The sequence below is a fragment of the Lepidochelys kempii genome, chromosome 6 (assembly GCF_965140285.1).
Source record: "Lepidochelys kempii isolate rLepKem1 chromosome 6, rLepKem1.hap1, whole genome shotgun sequence".
NCBI lineage: Eukaryota > Metazoa > Chordata > Testudines > Cheloniidae > Lepidochelys > Lepidochelys kempii.
Genome location: NC_136385.1, coordinates 71071750 through 71092190, shown reverse-complemented (window position 1 = coordinate 71092190; position 20441 = coordinate 71071750). Strand labels below are relative to the sequence as shown.

The following is a 20441-nucleotide window of genomic DNA, read 5'->3' as shown; positions in this document are numbered from 1 at the left end:
GTCCCAGACAATGGTCAAGTCAGGATATATGTTTATTTTAAATTAGAACTGTTGATTAAAAACAGATAATAATGACAAGGGCACCTATGTTACTTTAAAGACTAGAAGTTTCAGTTTATATGTTGAAAAACCAATGTGAAGTGGCAGTTCAAGATAAACTTAAGCAGTGTGTGTTCCAAGAACTGGGGACCAGATCCAAAAGGTACTTAGGAACTTAAACCTCAGACAAACCTAAATCCCAGTTTTAGGCTCCACTGCAATCCACTTGGCTGCTGCCTAACCCTGTAGGCACCGAGGGGGAGGTCTGCAGCAATCTCGGAACAAAAACAAGACTATACCTTAAAGACCACCTGTAAGTATCTAAGAGAGAGCAGTCCTTGTGTTCCCCCTCAGCAAAGGGGTGGTAGCTGTCCTTGAGCCTTGAATGGGTTGACTGGCAAGATTCCTAGTCCTCTTCCCTACAGTGCACCTTCGCGCAACAAGTCACATTCTGGCACATGGACAATAGTTCACAGAACAGCCACTAAAACAAGGCAGAACTAGTATTATTTAAAGATTAATTGAATCCAGTGTGTACACTGTAGTTTGGACTTATATATTTTTAAACTCACTCTCTTGGCATTTAGACCATGCCACCACCACAGCAGCTCTTTGTGTATGGCTACCCATGTACTGTATTTCCAACATGCTGCAAATTGCACTTTATTCTCCTAAATTAATTTTGTAGCAATGAAATTCTTTGGGGAATAAGGAAGGTCTCTCCTTATTTGGTGACCTTTGCTCATCAGGGACAGCCAGTTAATAGGGTCAAACTGGAATCCATTGAAATCTTCAGAAAAGCTGTGGTTATCCATATGCCAGAGGATACATAAACATCCTCCCAGGGATAAAGGCACCTGGCATGGTGACTATTTTTTATGTTGCCTTTTCCGTTCCACTGCTTTACGCAAGGCTTGAAGAATCAGGTGTTTGTTATTCAGGATGTTGTACTCAGTCAGTTTAATCAGCTGATCATAATCTTGCTCCTTGTATGTGACTGAATATGTAGAATAGGGGGAAAAGCAACTGGTGAGATCAACTTTGCCCTCCTCCATCTCTGAGCTGGAGCGCTTCACACCTAGGGAAAAATTCAACAGGAAATTGCTGTAGTATTGGGTTTATCTCTGTCATGTACCACCAGTAACAGCCCAGAGAGGGAGATTTCTCTGCACTAAGAGCGCTCACCCATTTAAATGCTCTGGGCATGTTTTACAAGTGTTTCTGTTGCAATCCAGTAATTTGATCCCTGGATCAGGGGAATGTCAGTTGCCTGATGTGCTGAAGGGAGGGGTATAGGTGACTATCCCTATGAGTGTCTCCTGTTGTCTGCTCATAACAGTCTTAGAGACGTCTTCACATCTGTGACTCAAGCAGGAAAGGGAAATACTGACATGGCAAATGGCAGGATTTGGGGAAGGGGAATGGAACCGAAAGAAGAGTAGAAGCCTCAAAAGGTATTTAATAGGTGAAACAGTGTCCCGTTCAATGGAAAGGCTATTCCTACTGAAAAGAGGAATAGCGATTCAGTCAGTGAACAGGTTATTTACAAGGAAAGCAAAGCTCTCATACCCATCAAGGCTCAGAGTTGTGACACAGGCCTTTTAGTACTTGGGACAGAGACCCAATATTAGAGACACCAAAAGAAGGAAAGAAAAGTCTGCTAAAAGAGAAGAAAGCTTGTAATTATTTTGGGTTTTCTCCTTAAATGTACATTTCCTTTGACCTTAAAGATTTTGCATTTTTATTACAACAATTTACACTAATATACAGCAAGATAACTAGGGGTGTATAACAGATGAAAGTGAATATGGAAATAAAACAGGGTCCTATTCTTCTTAATAAGAAATATGTAGTAGATCTAAGTAAAAATGGTAAGTTAGGCAATGGAGAGGTTTGTTGTAGGGAAATGAACAAGTGGAGAGGAATGAATTAAAGAGTGAAATTCAATCAGTTGATAAGCTAGCCAGGATGACCTTCGTTGAATGCTTGGCTACTGTTGATAACTTACCAGGTGCTTTGTAACTTTGGTAGGTGTCATTCACTAATGGGAAAAATAGCAATATGGGAGCTCCTGGAGTCTCGGCATCATCAAAGAGGTAGCACTCCTTTAGCTTTTTCCTCTCTTCTTCGCTCAGCACAACTTTGGGGAATGGAATTCCTTGTTCTGAGTAGTACTTACAGGACTGATCCAGAGGCTGGATCAAGGAAGAGAACAATATGAGAAACCAGAGACTAGGCTGAGATCAGGATTTCTTAAAAGCATAGCAACTAAGACTAAATTGTACTAGGCTACCTCTGGGATAGCACTGGCTTTCCTGTTGGAAAGAATGTGGTTTGAGAAACATGCATTATATGAAAACACATGGACAGGTTTTTAAATTTTTCCTGGAGTACTCAACAACAAACACTCAGTACCACAAAAGAAAATGGTTAGGTTACAGGGTGTGAATACAACTTTAAGCTACAGCATTAAGCTAAAATACTGTGGTTCAGAATACTTAACACAGGGCTTTTAATAGGAACAATATCGCTAAAAACGTACAGACAAATGACTATCAATGGAGAAAACAGAATACACTGATTTCTCTCACCAGTATCTGTGATCCTGCACTATAATTTAAATGCAGAATGACGTCCACTTTCCTCTCTGGCCTCAGAAGTGGAGGGCAGCTGGTATTGATGAAGAATCCAGTATCTACCAGGGACAAGTACTCTGCTGTTTCAGTCAGCTGGTTGGGTGATGTGTCCAGCACAGTATCTAAAAGGAATATATTTCTTGCCATAAGGGAAATCACAGAAGAGCGGTTTGCTGATGCTCTGATGAACACAGTGTTCGAGAAAAAAGGGTCTGCAGCCCCATTCCACATCTCTAATTTCATTAGACATTTGACAAACTATTTACATCACTGTTGCTCAGCCTTAAATTAGAACAACTATTTTTTCTGAAGTCAGACTCTCCATGTTCATTCTATACCTGGCTCATTCAAATTGTGCTAGCCCACCCATCCTCCCTCCCACTTGTTTTTCTTTTGGATGCATTTATTTGATTTTTTTTTTATTAAGGCAAAGTTACAAGAAAACATTAACACACTACATTGCACGTTACATGTTCAGGATCAGATTAATATTCAAAGAACTTGGCTAAAGATTCTGGCTTGCTGGCTTGGGAGCCCTTCTCCTATGAGTACACTAGAAAGGGTGACCAAATTCCTAAATACCTTTTGGTATTTCTCTCATGGACGTATTGGCTTTGAAAGCTTTTCCATTACAAGATCAGTCTATATTTTATTTTACCACAGTGCCATAGGACGGGTCACATTTTCCCAATAATGTGCAATACAGTGTATGTTTACACTGCAATTAAAAACCTGCAGCTAGCCTGTGCCAGCTGGCAGGCTCACAGGGCTCAGGCTGTGGGTCTGTTTAATTGCAGTGAAGACTACTGGGCTTGGGTTGGAGGCCAGGCTCTGGTACCCTGTGAGAGTCCCAGAGCCTGGAAGTCTTCACTGCAATTAAACAGCCCTGCAGCGCGAGCCCCATGAGCCAGCCACGGGTGTCTAATTGCAGCGTAGACATACCCACAGAATTTAGCTGCTAACAGTAAAAAATAAATTAATTTGTCGTTCTGTTTAAAATGCAGATCCTTTACTGGAGCATTAAATAAGCAGAACGGGGGTCTCTAGGAAGCCGGCATTTGGTCCTTTTGACCTGCAGGGGCACCCTCTTCTAGTGATCAAGGATTTCTTCTGTCTACCCATTAAGGCACAGACGCTCAAACTCCCATTGGAGTTAGGTGCCTAAATACCTTTGAGACTCTGGGCCTTAACGTCTCGTCTCTGTTCATAAAGACTATGAATGCTGCCAACACACTGAGCCAAACTATGGAGATTTAATCAACCGGCTACAGCCCAAAGAGAAATGAGCTTGAACCCCATCAAATCCATGTCACTAAAGATTTTCAGCCCTGTATTGTTCAATTGATTGATCAAACAATTCTGTTTAAAAGTAGATTCAAACTTTGATATGAAGGGAAGCAGGGGGGTTTTCGAGGGGGAAGTGGGCATTGTCTGTTTTGTTTTGTTGTTAAATAAAATCCGTTCATTCTCTCCCAAGTCATGCAGATCTCCTCACTATATTGCAGACCCCAAATTCCTTCAAAGGATGCTGCTGAAAGGTAAGTGCTATTACCTTTCCATTTACAAAATTTGTCATTCTCTAGGTAGTCATTATGCAGCTGGAGGCCTTTCAGGAAACTGTGGTACTGGGCAACTGATGTGCGCTCTGTAATGGCACTACGAAGAGCACGGGAAAGGGGGCTTGCCGTGGTGAATACTTGAGTCTTCTGTTCATGTGGCCTCATAGATAGGACGGACTCTTCCTCTGCAAAAGAAGTAATTAACGGGTTTGTTTGCTTAAATAAATGTTTCTGAGGAGCCCCCAAAATAGGAATAACAATCTCTACACTATTAGTCTATGGTGTCCATGATGAAAGGTCTCACGAGCACCTTAACAAAAGGTAGATAAACATTTTTTTGCTCTATTAAGACAAAATTTCTTAAGATACCCCAGGGCTGGATTAAAAACAAAGCCCCAGCATCCAATAAGCCATTCAATGCCACACCACCTACAAATCATAATCCTGAAAAATAAGCCAAGTTGAACTGTATTTGTCAAATTAAAAATTCAGCAAATATTCATGTGGTGTTTTTTGTGTCACTAATTATCTGCAAACCAGGATCATTATTCCTGAATATATTTACTCTCTTACATATTCAGTGATTATTGCTCATGATCAAAGGGCAGTCTATGGGTTATTCAGAAATGATCCCATGATGGTAGTCAATATTAGTCTCTTGAAACTAGTTCCTTCCAGGCAAGATATGATGCATCTGCAGATTTTTAAAAATAAAACTCCAGAAAGCAAGTGCATGGTTTACACAACAGATGGTTGTGAAGCATAATGATAAATAAATGATAAGGCAATGGTATAAAGTAACCTACCAATATCATTTACTCTGTCTCGGGTCCACCTGTGCCAAAAGTCCTCTGAAGTGTGTGACAAATTCCAGATATATAACAGATTCAGGGAAAATAAACTACTCCACATGCCTGTGAAAGGAGAGCGATATCAGTATTGCCAACCCTAAACATTAAAAAATCCTAAATCAGGCCCTCCAAAGTCATAAAAGATTGGATTAAAAATCATGAGATTTGTTTTTAAATAATAAATGTTGAGTTCTTTATATTTGTTTTCTGCTTTTTTAAATCTTTAGGGCACTCTTTGTGAACATTTTCAAGGTTTGCTCTAAAGCCATGAGGGCTAAGAAATATTTTTTTAAATGAAAGTTGCAATTCTCATGTACTCCCATGACTGTAGACTTCAAGAAAAAAAAACACCAAATAACTCAAGATTTGTGATAAAATTATGAGAGTGGGCCATGCTAGAGATTTTATGGAGACCTTTATGCTCTAGTCTTGGGAGCATTTAATTGAAAATTGCCTTTTTATCCTTCCATCTGAAGTTGTTCCATTACCTTCTATTTTTTGCAGGCATCTGTCTGCACAGTTCCAAACTTCTGCTTTTAATATCTGACTTGGGGGTCTTTAGATTCTAAGGACCAGATTGCGTCTGGCTTTGTGCGGGTGTGCAGGCGGGATGCAAGGACTTTTCCTCTCTTGCCTATGCCTTGAAAGGGGCCATGACAGTGCCTGTGCTCTGGGAAATGCAGGGATGCTCTCTTTTCATGTATGCTGCTCTCTCTGTAGACCAGGCCTGGTGCACCAAGGGAACAATTTTAACCACTTCAAAGCATGGTGCAGCTTGCATAATCATGCACAGCTGAGAGCTTGAAAAGGAATTTATGACTCCTGGGGCACAATGCCGCACCTCCACCCCCACCCCGCCAGCCCGCCCGAGTAATTTCTCAGGCAGTGCAGTTCTTTACAGGTCTCTGCCTGAATAGTACAATTTTGCCTAGCTCTAATTCATATCATCTGTCACAGTGAAGGTTACAGGTCAAATCCCGCATAAGATGGAAGCCTTCTTGTATCTCTCCAGATCACCCATTCTTGTCCTTCCCACAGCATCTTTCTTTTCTCTGTTGCTTACAGCTCTTAATTTCTCTCCCCCCGTCAAGGAGTGTATTAACGCTGCAGAATTTTGAAATACGGGCAGCACTGGTATGTCAGATTCTCAGAAGGGTCAAGTTTTATTATATTATTTTCTAAATGTCACTGGTGTGTTTGTGTTGCAGAGCATTCCTGTTTCACTGAACTTGTGAGATTTAGTCACCTTTTGTTACACTGTTACAGAGATGGAGATCTCACTGGCTCCTTTCCCATTTCAAATGGACTCAGACCAGGCTGTTTCCTTGCCCCCTGCACTGTTCAGCCTCTTCTTCACCCAAGTTCTCAACCATGCTACAGATGGGCTCAACCGAGGCATATACATCAGATACAGACACAACGGCTCAGTCTTCAATCTTATGAGGCTTAAAGCAAAAAGGAAAGCAACAGAACTACTACTAAGAGAAGCACTCTTTGCAGATGCTAATGTCCTCCTACCACACCCAGAGGGAGATCTGCAGTTCATTGTAGATCGCTTCACTGAAGCATCAGAATTGTTTGGCCTCACAATCAGCCTTGAGAAAACTGTGGTGTTGCATCAATTATCTTCACTGCTCTCTGCCATATCCCCCAGCACCTCCAGTAATGGAATCCAACTAAAGCAAGTTGACAATTTTACCCATCACGGCAGCAATATCTCAAATGAAGAGTCTCTCGGTAAACAGATCACGAACAGGATACAGAAAGCTTCTTAGTCATTAGGAAAGCTACATAACAAAGTCCTGAAATCCCACAACATAACCCTCTCAACAAAAATAAAACTTTATAATGCTTTTGTGCTCACATCTCTCCTCTACAGCTGTGAGAGCTGGACACCATACATATGGCATATCCAACAGCTAGAGGCTTTCCATATGCGGTCTCTGCATGCCATTATGGGGATCCGCTGGCAAGACAAAATAACCAAGCTGGAGGTTCTCCAAAAGCCAAATGCCACAAGTATTGAGGCCATGCGGATAAAAGTCCAACTACACTGGGTTGGACACATCATTAGGATGTCTGAATATTGACTCCCTAGAAAAATTTTCTATGGAGAATTGGCACAAGGACACCGGAATCAAGGCCGCCCCAGAAAGCACTACAAGGACAGCATCAAGAACAGCATACACTTTGGTGCAATAAAACCGAAAGATCTTGAGAAGGCTGAGTTAAATAGATCAGCAGGGCAGCACACAACACTCAGAGCTTTCCAAGCCTTTGAAGAGGACAGAAATAATCAATTGTTAGCTGCCAGGGAAAAGCGTCATACTACCGCTATAGCTACCAAGATGCTGCCCAATGACTGTCTGCCCTATATGGTCACGAGCATGCGCGTCACATTTGGGACTTCAGAGTCACTGCAGAATCCACAAAAAGAGATAGAATGAAAACATCATTGTCGAACCGACGAACTACACACACACACAGGTACATATTCAGGGTGGCTAATCCATGGCTAATCCCGTGGCACCATGGCTACACTATTTTTAGCACGCTAACTCAGATAAGAGCTAGCATATGTGTGTGCGAGCTGAGAATCACACCCCTATTGTACAGTGTAGATACGGCCTCTGGATGAAATCCTGGTCCAGTTGAAATAAATGGAAAATTCCTATTGACTTCACAGGGGGCCAGGATTTCATTCTTGGACTGGTGGTAAACTGTATTGTTATGCAAAATCAATTAGAAAATTTCAGATAGAAAATGTTTAAAGTCTAGTGGTTGCCATTCACCTGTTATTTTAAGTTTCCTGCTTTAACAATGCAAAGGAAACCACTTTATTAAATGTTAATTCATATAAGGTACTGGCACATATTCTGGCAGGTGATACTGTACCATTGCTGCCAATCACATACCAGTGATTCACCAGTGCCTGGTTTATATAGTTTTCCAGAACAATAAATCACCTTCCAAGTAGGAGATCCGGGATTCTGGGAGCCTCTTCATCAGCCGACCCATGAAAAACTCGCTTCCAAAGTCCTCAGAGCGAATGAAGGCTCCATATTTCATGAATCCAACTTCATATGGGGTGAATTCCAGCCATTCTGCAAACAGAGCCACAAACAAAAAGACAAAAACAAAACCCCAACAAATCTTTTAGAGCAGATACCGGGCTGAGGATAAAGAGTTATGCTGTTATCAAATGGATACAAGGCGTTAAAAAAAGGTTGAACCACTGAAAGTTTATTCCAAACATTTCTGATCCGGCACAAACACCAGAAATATAGAAACATCACAAAAATTAAAACTAGTGATTACAAAATGCCAGCTGGTGTAAGCTGATGTAGCTCCATTGACTTCAGTGGAACTATGCCAATTTTTACCAGGCCATGATCTGGTCTTTAATTTAGAGGGGGTTTTATGTAATCTATATGAGGTCTTACACACAAAACTGAGCCGCCTCCTAGACTTAAGATCAAGTACAGCTCTGGAATATCTTTACCTTTGAAATCCAAAGTGCTATAGTTGTCCTTGACATTGATTGCCACGTAGATGGGCAGTGGGTTCTGACCCTGATGCACTGCCTGTCGCTGATCCGAGAGTTTATGGTTGTCTTTCTGTTTTTACAAGAAAAGTATCTAAACTGAGGGCGGGTGGGGAGAAGGAACTGACACAGGAATCTACTCACTATGTCTGTACTTAGAATACAGTAAAATGCCTGCATTTCAGCCACGTTCCCCATTGTATGACTGCATTGTATGCAGGGGTTAATATGTCTGGGATCTTCCATACTCTCCAAAATTCTCATGAACAGCTGACAACCATGGTGGCTGCAAGTTCTTGATAATTACATGGTACATGATTTGATGGCACTTTCAGACAACATGATAGGGAATGTCTAAAAAGGAGAAAGAGATGCCTACAGCGTAGAGACTCTGGAGTGGTCTCAGTTAAAAATGAGTCTCCTAACCAGCTGACATCCTAGTTTAATGTACAATACTGCAGCTGTACACAGGACTGGGCATGCTTGTATCAGGAGTACTGCAATTGCATGTGCTGTGAAAAATGAGTGGATAATAGCCTACTGTTTGCTGTTCTAAAACACTTATAATTTAATTATTTCTAAATAAATCATCTTCAAAATATGCCTACAGCACTTAACTATTACGTTTTCAAAATGTGATTTTTCCAACAAAAAGCATCCAAAAACCTACTAGTGAAAATGGTCCCTCCCCCCACCCTGCATTCAGAACAAGCATGAAAAAATATTGTCCCAAATGGGTCAGTTTCAGAAAGTTATAAGCCTCTGAAAACTGAGTGGCTTTTAAGGGAAGTGTTTCCTCAGCCATAAGGATAAGATTATTAGTGCAATATTAATCACCATAATGATTTAATAAAACCATGCTTTGAAATACTGTACCCCATCATGTAACAAATATTCAACAATGAGCCCCCACAGATCTATAGAAGATGTCCTGTGTCCTTCTTGTTTCCGCTGACACAGCTGCTTGTTATAATACTTGATACGCTCCATGGAAAAAGAACCCATCTTGCATTTGGTCACATGTTTTCGAGCTTCATGGATTTTCCCAGACAGATCCTTCTGTGACCAATCAGCATCTCTGTACAAATTTGCCATAGTCCTGGGAAATATATTGAAGGGGAAAAAACAAAAACAAACTGAGGCGTTTATTAGAGAAGGTGCTAAACTTAACGTTTTCAGTTTGAAGGGTTAATGTAAACTTCACCAAAGGTTTAATGTCCTAAATCTATGCTGCCTTTGAGTTCTAGGTTCCCCAAAAAACATTACATTTTTTTAAAATCACAAACATTACATTTCCCCTGCCTGGTAAATTTAAAATTACCGGCCAATTTCCCTAAAATATTTTTTTAAACATATACTTCTGTGCTGACACTAACTATAAAAATTCCCCAGTCCAGAAAAGAGATTTTTCTGGCAAAATGGATCAAAAATAGGGCTTGGGTCACAACGCTGGCTATGGGGGAGCTGCTACTGGCAGCTCCATAATATTTCTTTAGCATAGATCTTTGTATCAGGAGCATAGAGAAACTCTGCTCACGTCTTCCTTACCATGTCGTGCCAGACAAACCAGTTAGGTACATAGCACAGTCTATGACATTTAACTTCTGGAGACCCAATAGACTGCCATATGACGTTGTCAGTGATCTCATTCCACCACCTGTTGTCATGATGGCCACCACAGGAATCTGTTCAATACAAAGAGAGCACGTTACTGCAAAGCAAATGACATATGAACATTTAGATGAACCTGAAATGGAACACTAGACCCAATCCAGTTCCAAATCACAACTATAGTCTTTCTTCTGACAATGTCAAAATTGAAATACATACACAGACTCCTGGACACTGGAGAAGTTTAGAATCTGATTTGGACCCAACCTCTGTAGCTCAGGCCTTCTCTATTTGGAATAGATTTGGAATAGAGAAGGGAAGGACTTATTATAAGTTCAGTTGCTTTTGTTCCTCCTAAAGAGTTTTTGAAGCCGAGATGGGTTGAAGGATGGGCTCCCCCTAGAACAGTGGTGGGCAACCTGCAGCCCATGGGCTGCACGCGGCCCGTCAGGGTAATCCACTGGCGGGCCACACGACAGTTTGTTTACGTTGGCCACCTGCTGGCACGGCCACCGACAGTTCCCAGTGTCCACAGGTCACCATTCCTGGCCACAGGGAGCTGCGGGAAGCGATGCGGGCTGCAAGGATGTGCTGGCCACTGTTTCCTGCAGCTCCCGTTGGCTGGGAATGGTGAACCGCAGTCACTGGGAGCTGCGGGCGGCCGTGCCTGCGGATGGTCAGTGTAAACAAACTGTCTCACAGCCTGCCACTGGATTACCCTGACGGGCCGTGCGTGGCCCGTGGGCCACAGGTTGCCCACCACTGCCCTAGAAAATGCCTCATATGGCTGGCTCAATACATAGCTTCTAACAGCCAAACTCCTACCACTTGCCTTCTCATGGCAGAGGTGTTTTTAACTGGAAGTGTGTGTGTGTGTGTGGGGGGGGGGGATGGGGGTCTGGCGCATTATAAGCAGCTTGCCCCAGGCAGATGGGGGCTCTCTAACCATGCAGGCAGTCCACCTAGGAGAAGGAAAAACTCCAATTTCAAACCAAGAATGTCAAGCGTGGCTAACCAGTTTGTAAAAGTTGTGTCATTCACACATGTTCCACAGGTCTTCATCTTCAATAAGTATATCAATACAAAGGGTAAGGTGTCCCCCAGAAGTAGGGTGACCAGATGTCCCATTTTTAAAGGGACAGTCCCATATTTAAGCCCTCCTGCAGGTGTCCCAACTTTTTCTTAAAAATGGGCAAATTGTCCCATATTTTCTGTCTCCCCCACATCAGTACTGGCGGGTCCTGCTGCTGGCTGGATTCCTGCCAGCCAACCACCTGCCCACCAGCAGTGAGTGGGTGGGGGCCCAGTGGCCGATGATGGCGGTAGGTGTGCAAGGCTGGTGACGAGGCAAAGATGCAGCACGTGGGGCCAGCTGCTCCCCCTGCTAGTCTGTCAGTGCAGCCCCCCCGCGTGCTGGCTCTCGGTCACCAGGGCTCCGCCCCCCCCCCCATTTCCGGCCGGTGCTGGCTGTGCTCTGCGGTGGCTGGTGAGTGCGGCAGGCACCAGGCGGCAGCCAGTTACATGTTGCCTCTGCTGCCCACCCATTGGCCCTTTACACGCTCCCCCTCTTGCTGTCCTCTCCCTGCTTTGTCCCTTGCCCCCCTCCCAGCCCCGCTGCTCCTCCATATCTCACCTGCAGGGTGCATCCCGCTCCCAGCGCTGTGAGGAGAACCAGCCCCTGGTCAGAGTGCTCAGCTCATCAATAGCCTGGCCAGCAGGCTCCTTCCTTCCCCCACTGCCTCTGGCTGGGCTGGTGCCCCGGGAAAGCCCAAGACCCTCCGGCCCAGGGCACTGGTCAGGAGGAGCCAAGCCCTGTATGTGCCAATGCCCCGCACAGCGCTGGTATGGGGAAGCCTATCCGCCCTTCAGCTAAGCTCTGGAGTGGGGGCAGGGAGTGATTTCCAGCCTGTTCCCGCCCCAGAGCAGGAGCTTAGCGCCCTCTTCTCCTAACCCCCCTCGCCCGGGGTCCTGTCCCCAGAGAGCGCGGGGCTGCTCCGCCCCCTAGACACCCTCCTCTGCTGAGCAACTTCCCTGGCTAGGTTCCATGAAGCCCCTGCAGTCAGGTTCCCTGGGCCCTGGTGCACAATGCATCCTTAGGGCTTAACCCCTTCCAGCCCACGCTGTAGCCGGAGGCAGTTGGATTATGTTGGTGGCCAATAGCAGCCTGGAGCTGTTAGCTGTCTTTTGACACTGTGCGAGGAGGAAAGGACAAGGGGAGAGAAGAAATGAGCTCTGCAAAGACCTTTGTCAGGTCATTCCTTTCCCCCCCCACTCCTCCCCTGTGGCTGGAAGCAGCTCCTGTCCCTTCCCTCCCGTACAGTGCGGAAAGGCTGCGGCTGGTCACATTCTGGTGTGAACCCTGGCACAAATCTGGGGCAGGGGGTATGTGATGCTGCGTTCCCATCCCTCCCATGCCAGAAGAGGCGGGTCCATCCCAGGGGCCCAGCCAGGCATGGAGGGCAGAGAGCGCCAGGCAGGGAGGGTGGGGTAGGTCGGTCACTCCCTCTGTGTGAGAGAGGTGTACAGAAGTGTGGATGGGGGGGGGATGTCACCCCTCCCCATATGAACCCTAAAGCCTTAAAGATAAGAAGGTAAATAAAAAGAATCGAACTACTCAGTATTTCTTTTTAACAGGGTCTCAGTCAACTTGATGTTAATTTGAACGTTTGTACTGCATAGTTCCTATTGATTGCTATTGAACTCACTTGAATATGAGTAATTTTACCAGGTGTCCTGTATTCAGCATAGGGAAATATGGTCACCCTACCCAGAAGTGACACACAACCTCTTTGTCTGACGACTGTGGAAAATGGTCAAGTTACCACATTGTGGTACATATGGCTAAAAATAGCAAGCCTAAGAGTAATGTCTGGTTTCCCTGAATGCGGGAACAATGAAAAGGAAATAAAAAGTAGTAGCTGAGATGATGAAGGGAAGGAGAGTGCACACTGCCTGTATACGAGAGACAAAATGGAAGGGATTTAAATCCACGTACATCAAGGAGGCTACAAGATGATGCTCAGCAGCGAAGAGGAATAGCGTAGGAATAATAGTAGCAGAAATATTACAGGATATGATAGTGGACATCCAAAGAAAGAGTGACCAGCTGATGAAAGTTAGAATAGCACTGACAGAGACCAAAAATTGTATGTTATATGCTGATATGTGCCACAGGTTGGCTGTATGAGAGAGAAGGTGGAGTTCCACATAGCATGGGCCAAGTGATAAGTGAAGTACCACACTCTGAGTACCTGATTATCATAGCAGATCTCAATAGATATGAGAGAACACAGTGAGAGCTAGAATGACTGCCAGAGGATGAAGCTTTGGTACCAGAAATGAAGCTGGTGAGGATATCTTAGAGTTAGCCGGAGCCCATGGCCTGATTGTTGCCAATATACATTTCACAAAGAGGGAGAAGCACTTAGTTATATAAGGGTTTCAGAGTAAGAGCCGTGTTAGTCTGTATTCGCAAAAAGAAAAGGAGTACTTGTGGCACCTTAGAGACTAACCAATTTATTTGAGCATAAGCTTTCGTGAGCTACAGCTCACTTCATCGGATGAAGGAGAGTGAGTTTGTGTGTGTATGGGGGTGGGGGGGATGTGAGAAAACCTGGATTTGTGCAGGAAATAGCCCAACTTGATTGTCATGTACATTGTGTAAAGAGTTGTCACTTTGGATGGGCTATCACCAGCAGGAGAGTGAATTTGTGTGGGGGGGTGGAGGGTGAGAAAACCTGGATTTGTGCTGGAAATGGCCCACCTAATGATCACTTTAGATAAGCTATTACCAGCAGGACAGTAGGGTGGGAGGAGGTTTTGTTTCATATTCTCTGTGTATATATAAAGTCTGCTGCAGTTTCCACGATATGCATCTGATGAAGTGAGCTGTAACTCACGAAAGCTTATGCTCAAATAAATTGGTTAGTCTCTAAGGTGCCACAAGTACTCCTTTTCTTTTTAGTTATATACAGGAGCAGTGCCAACAGGTCCCAGACAGATTACTTCCTGACAAGGAGAAAAGATCTAAAAAAATGTGAGACTTTAAAGTGATCCCAGGATCAGATTGCAGAGCAACATAGGTTGCATGTAACAGACTTCTAGGTGAAAAAGACAATTGGAGTGGGGGAGGGGACACTAAAAGATGAGCTGTGGAACAAAGGATAAAGTGGTGGAGGCCTGCAGATAGGGAAGTTAGTCTGAGATTTAAGGATGAGGTTCTATAGAGGTAAGACAATGACCAAACCAGCCACGATGATACCAATGAGGTTTGGAGAAAAATATCCACATATAATACAGAAAGCTCACAAGCTGTGTGTGGACAAATGAAAGAAGATATGGTAGTGGTCTAATGATGTGCAGGAAACAGAAAATAAAAAAAGGAAGGAAGGTTTAAGTGATGGCAGAAAGTAAGAACAGTGGACAGTTATGAGGAATATAGGCTGGTAAAGAAAAAGGTGAAAATAATGGTTGCAGAAGCTAAGGGTCAGGCACTTAAAGCTTTATATGTAGGATTATCGAGGAAGGAAGGGCAAAATGGAATATAGAGGTTCACGAGGATCAGACAAAGAAGCACTAGGGATTTGGGAATTGTGGAGTGTATCAAAAACAAAAATGGAAGAGTACTGGTGGAAGGTAGCAAAATCATGAGGAGACGTCAGTGGTTTTATGAGAAATTGCTCAATGGAGAGAATTTGAGGAAATCATTGAGCTAAGTATGTGCAAACAACCACCTCACAAGAGCTATCACTGTGTTAGTGAGTCAGACAGCACCAAAGATGACACATGGGAAGGTAGAGGGACCAGATGGTGTAGCAACTGAGGTATTTAAATCACTGGGCCATGAGGCAGTGGTGGTGGTGATGATCAACTTCTTTAAATTAATCCTCCAGAATGGAAAAAATACCCAGCTAATGGGGGAAGAGCATATGGTCTCTATCTTCAAGCATAAAGGGGATGTGGAAGAACATAGTAATTACTAACTGTAATGGGGAAGGGCACTTGCTTCTTGCGCACATCCTGCAGCTGCTGCTGCAGTACTGCAAGCTTTTTCCACTGCTATCACCTCCTGTAGCTTTGTTGACCTCACTTGGCAAGTCTTCCGTGGCTTGGCCCTCCGACCGAGTCACAAAGCCCAAATGAATCCCTTAGGGGTATTAAACTGTCTGATAAAGGAACAGTCTATTTGTGCTTAGAAGAATCTTCAGTCCTGGCTCTGGTCTCCTTTAAACGCAGCCCTTTGTTTGGGTTCCTAGCTCAGCCCTGGCCCTTTTGTGTGGTTTACACTGCTTTGCTTTTAGCCGATAGGGGAACCCAGACCTGCCCACTACTCCAGTGGCAGGAGTAAGACCCTGCAGGTGACACTGCTCAGTACTCCTGACACCCTAATGAGCCAGCTAGGCTGCCTGATGGACTGCCATGCCTGATTGGCTGAGGAACCTCAGCATGAATAGCTTGCTGGCTGCTCAAAGCACGTGCCAACAGACCCTCTGCCTCCCTGTGCCCATCTCTTGCAAAGCCCTGCTCCTGCTCTGGTCTTCCACTGCTCCAGCCCAGATCCTGCCCTGTACCCAGCCTTGTTCCTATCCTGTCCCAGCCTGGCTCCTGGCTTCTCTGACTCCCGGTAATCCAGTTCCAACCCTCGGTTCTGATTCCCAACACCCACTTTGTCTTGACCCTGGGCTGTGGCATTCGGACTCTGACTCCAGTTCTGACCTTTAGCCCTGCTTCCTGGTTCTGGACCTGTCTCAACCGGTCCTGCCGTCAGACTCCAACCACTAGGCCTGACTGCCTAGTCTCCGGTCTCCTGACAACCCAGGTTCCAATCTAGGCACCCTAAAAACAGCAGCTATGCACTGCTCAATCTCAATTCATTGCTGATTCTTCCCTGGGCCTCTTCCTATCTAGCCCCTTTTTTCTTCACCCTTACTTCAGGGTTAAGGTTCTTGGGGCCTCTCTCTTCCTGCAAACCCAGCTAAGCAAAATGCAGCCAGAACAAACTGGCTATTCCTCAGGCTCCTGTGGCCAGAGAAGACCCTTCCTTGGCCCTCTGGTCCCAGCCAGGCACTAAGCTGCTAAGGCCCTGCAACTCCTTTTATCTGAGCCTGCTGGGCTGTGATTGTCTGCTTCTATGAAGCCTCTTTAGGCGGGCCTAGAGGACCGACCTTTGCCACTGCTTTCCTGGGGCAAGGTGCAATAGGACCGTGCGGCGTCCAGCAGGGGGCCTGGTACACCCCATCACACTGACCCCTCAAGTTAATGAGTCATGTGATGAATGGCTGGAAAGAATTAGTGAGAAAAGACACTTCAAGCAACTGGAGCATCAATAAGTGACAACCAAGTCAAGTTTATGCCAGAAGGGTCAACGCTGGATGCAATGTTTGCAGCCCACACATTGCAGGAGAAGTAGAGGGAGAAATACAAGAAATTTCATTTAGTTTGTGGACTTAGAGAAGGCTTCTTACAGAGTTCACAGAGACCCGAGTGATATGGTGGTGTCTGCATTTGCACCATCTGCTGGAGACATACGTTCAGACTATTATGGACATTTGCAAGGGTAGCACAACAGCAGCAAGAAACAGTTGTGACGACAGTGAGCCATTCACTGTGAAGGTAGGTCTCCATCAAGGATCAGTCCTAAATCTATTTCTATTCCCAATTGTAATTGACTCCTTCACACAAGGGGCTTGGGGAGAGGCTGTATGGAGCATACTTTTCACCAATGCCATTATATTGTGCCATGAAGATAAATACAAACTGGAAAGAGATCTAGAAGAATGGAGGGCAGCAGTAGAAGAAAATAGTTTAACTAACAAAAGATGGAATCCATGTGATGCTTTATTAAGAGGGACAATGAGAAGCCAGTACAACTAGTTGGTATAGAGTTAAAGTGTGTGCAACAATTCAGATACCATAGTTCAGTGCTGAGCCATGATGGGAATGTTGATGCAGATGTTAGGAATCACGTGGAGAGTGCTTGGTGCAAGTGGAGGCAGTTGGCTTATTTTGCAGTAAGAGTATGCTAAGTAAACTAAAGTGCAAGGTGTATAAGACATGATTAGGTCTGTTGTGATGTATGGCTGGCCAATGAAGAATGCTGGCCAATAAAGAACAAAAGAATATCCATACTAGGTCAGACCAATAGTCCATCTAGCCCAATATCCTGTCTTCTGATAGTGACAGGTGCCAGATGCTTCAGAGAGAATGAGCACAACAGGGCTATTATCAAGTGATCCATCACCTGTCATCCAGTCCCAGCTTCCAGCAGTCAGCGTTTTAGGGACACCGAGAGCATTGGGTTGTGTCCCTGACTATCTTGGCTAATAGCTACTGATGGACCTATCCTGCATGAACGTATCTAATTCTTTTTTGGAACCCAGTTATACTTTTGACCTTCACACCATCCCCTGGCAACAAGTTCCACAGGTTGACTGTGTATTATATGCAGAAATACTTCCTTATGTTTATTTTAAACTTGCTGTCCATTAATTTCATTGGGAGACCCCTGCTTCTGTTGTTATGAGAAGGGGTAAATAACATTTCCCTATTCACTTTCTCCACATCATTCATGATTTTATAGACCTCTATCATAATTCCTATTAGTAAGGCTAAGATTTTGTCACAGATATTTTTAGTAAAAATCACGGACAGGTCACGGGCAATAAAGAAAAATTCACAGAAGCCCATGACCTGACTGTGACTTAAAAATATCCATGACAAAATGGGGAGCTGTGGAGTCCCCACACTGCCCACAGCGGCTGGGTAGCTGTGGGGGCCCTGGCTCAGAGCTCTGAGTCCCCCATCGCCCACAGTTCAGAGCTGCGGGGTAGCCCCACCGCCCGTGGTCACTCGGAGCTCCAGGGAGCCCCTGCCACCCACAGTGGCCGTGAGGTGCTCAGCTCAGAGCCCTCTTCTGCCCGTGGCAGCCAGGAGCTATGGATTCCCACACCGCCTGCAGCTAGGGTTGCCCACTTTCTACTCACACAAAGCAGAACACCCTTGCCCCACCCCTGCCCCTCCCCTTCTCTGAGGCCCCGCTCATTCCCTGCTCCTTCTCCGAGGACCCACCCCCACTCACTCCATCCCCCTCCCTCTGTCACTTGCTCTTCCCACCCTCACTCACTCATTTTCACTGGGCTGGCTCAGGGGGCGGGGGTGTGGAAGGGGTGAGGGCTTTGGCTGGGGGTGCATGTTCTGGGGTGGGGCAAGAAATGAGGGGTTCAGAATGTGGGAGGGGGCTCCAGGCTGGGGCAGAGTGTTAGGGTGCAGGGAGGGGAGGGGGAGGGCTCTGATGTGGGGCAGAGGATGAGGGATTAGGGGTGTAGAAGGCTGGGACTGAGGGGTTTGGAGTATGGGAGGGGGCTCCAGGCTGAGGCAGGGAGTTGGGGTGTGGGAGGGGGGGTTAGGGCTCCGGCTGGTGGTGTGGGTTCTGATGTGCCAGGGATGAGGGATTTGGGGTGCAGGAGAGGGCTCCAGACAGGGGCTGAGGGGTTTGGAGTGCAGGAGGGAGCTCTGGGCTGGGGCAGGGAGTTGGGATGCAGGGGGTCTAAGGGCTCTGGCTGGGGGTGCAGACTCTGGGGTGGGGCTGGGACTGAGGGGTTTGGAGGGCATGGGGGGGATCAGGGATGGGGCAAGGGATTGGGCTATGGGGGAGAGTGAGGGCTCCAGCTGGTGATGACAGGTTTGGGGTGTAGGAGGGTGCTCTGGACTGGCGCAGGATCCCTTTTCAACCAGATATTCCAGTCGAAAACTGGACACCTGGACACCCTAGCCACAGCGGCTCACAGCTCCTGGGGCCCCCGCAGTACCCCACAGCTCCTGACCGCCAGAGATGGCAGGGAGACCCTGCAGCTCCCAGCTGCTGTGGGCTGAAGTCACGGATTCCGTGACTTCTGCGACCTCTATGACAAAATGATAGCCTTACCTATTAGTTGTTTCTTTTGTAAGATGAACAGTCCCCATCTTTTTAATCTCTCCTCATATGGAAGTTGTTCCATATTGTTGTTGCCCTTCTCCGGCAATTCTAATTATTTTATTTTTTCCAATTCTAACATATCTTTTCAAGATGGGGTGACCAGAAGTGTATGGAGTATTCAATGCTTGGGTGTACCATGGATTTATATAATGGCATTATGATATTTTCCGACTCATTATCTATCCTTTTCCTAATGATTCCAAACATTCTGTTAGCTTTTTTGTCTGCCGCTGCATATTGAGTGGATGTTTTCAGAGAACTATCCACAATGACTCCAGGATCTTCCTTCAGTGGTAGTAGCTAATTTAGACCCCATCATTTTGTATGTATAGTTGGGATCATGTTTTCCAATGTGTATTATTTTGCATTTTTCAACATTCAATTTCATCTGCCATTTTGTTGCCCAGTCACCAAGTTTTGTGAGATCCCTTTGTAACTCTTCACAGTCTGCTGTGGACTTAACTATTTTGTATCATCTGCAAACATTGTCACCTCACTGTTTACCCATTTGCCAGACCACTCATGACTATGTTGAACAGCAATAGTCCCAGTACAAATCTTTGGGTGACCTTGCTATTTACCTCTTACCACTGTGAAAATTGACCATTTCGTTCCTATTTTTTGTTTCCTACCTCTTAACCAGTTACTGATCTATGAGAGGACCTTCCTTCTTATCCCAGGACTGCACAGTTTGCTTAAAAGCCTGTGTTGCCGGACCTTATCAAAGGCTTTCTGAAAGTCTTAGTATACTATATCCCCTGGCTCACCGTTCTCCACATGCTTGTTGATACGCTCAAAAAATTCTAATAGATTGGTGAGGCATGACTCCCCTTTACAAAAGCGTATCATGTTCATCTATGTGGCTGATAATTCTCTTCTTCACAATAGTTTCAACCAATTTGCCTGGTACTGAAGTTAGGTTTACCAGACTGAGATTGCCTATGAAGACATTTAAAAAAAATCAGCATTACATTAGCTATCATCTCATCTCCTGGTACAGAGTCTGATTTAAGCGACAGCTTACATACCACAGTTAGTAGTTCTGTATTTTCATATTTGAGTTCCTTCAGAACTCTTGAGTGAAAACATCTGGTTTTGGTGACTTATTACTGTTTATCAATTTGTTCCAATACCTCCTCTATCAACACCTCAATTTTGGAGAGTTTCTCAGATTTGTCACCTAAAAAGGATGGCTTAGGTGTGGGAGCCACCCTCACATCCTCTGCA

General features: G+C 45.1%; 1 protein-coding gene across 1 annotated transcript in view; it reads right to left on the bottom strand.

The window, feature by feature from the left end:
* Positions 1-168: 168 nt before the first annotated feature.
* LOC140913864 (cytosolic phospholipase A2 epsilon) overlaps positions 169-20441 on the bottom strand; it is a 38551-nt gene continuing 18278 nt past the window's right edge. Inside the window, exons 13-21 of the mRNA XM_073350675.2 lie at positions 10178-10314; positions 9506-9728; positions 8588-8702; positions 8052-8189; positions 5041-5148; positions 4228-4419; positions 2631-2797; positions 2048-2234; positions 169-1117 (exon numbers count right to left, since the gene is read on the bottom strand). Of these exons, the coding sequence (XP_073206776.1) occupies positions 909-1117; positions 2048-2234; positions 2631-2797; positions 4228-4419; positions 5041-5148; positions 8052-8189; positions 8588-8702; positions 9506-9728; positions 10178-10314 (1476 nt within the window). The 3' untranslated portion in view covers positions 169-908. The remainder of the gene's footprint in view (positions 1118-2047; positions 2235-2630; positions 2798-4227; positions 4420-5040; positions 5149-8051; positions 8190-8587; positions 8703-9505; positions 9729-10177; positions 10315-20441) is intronic.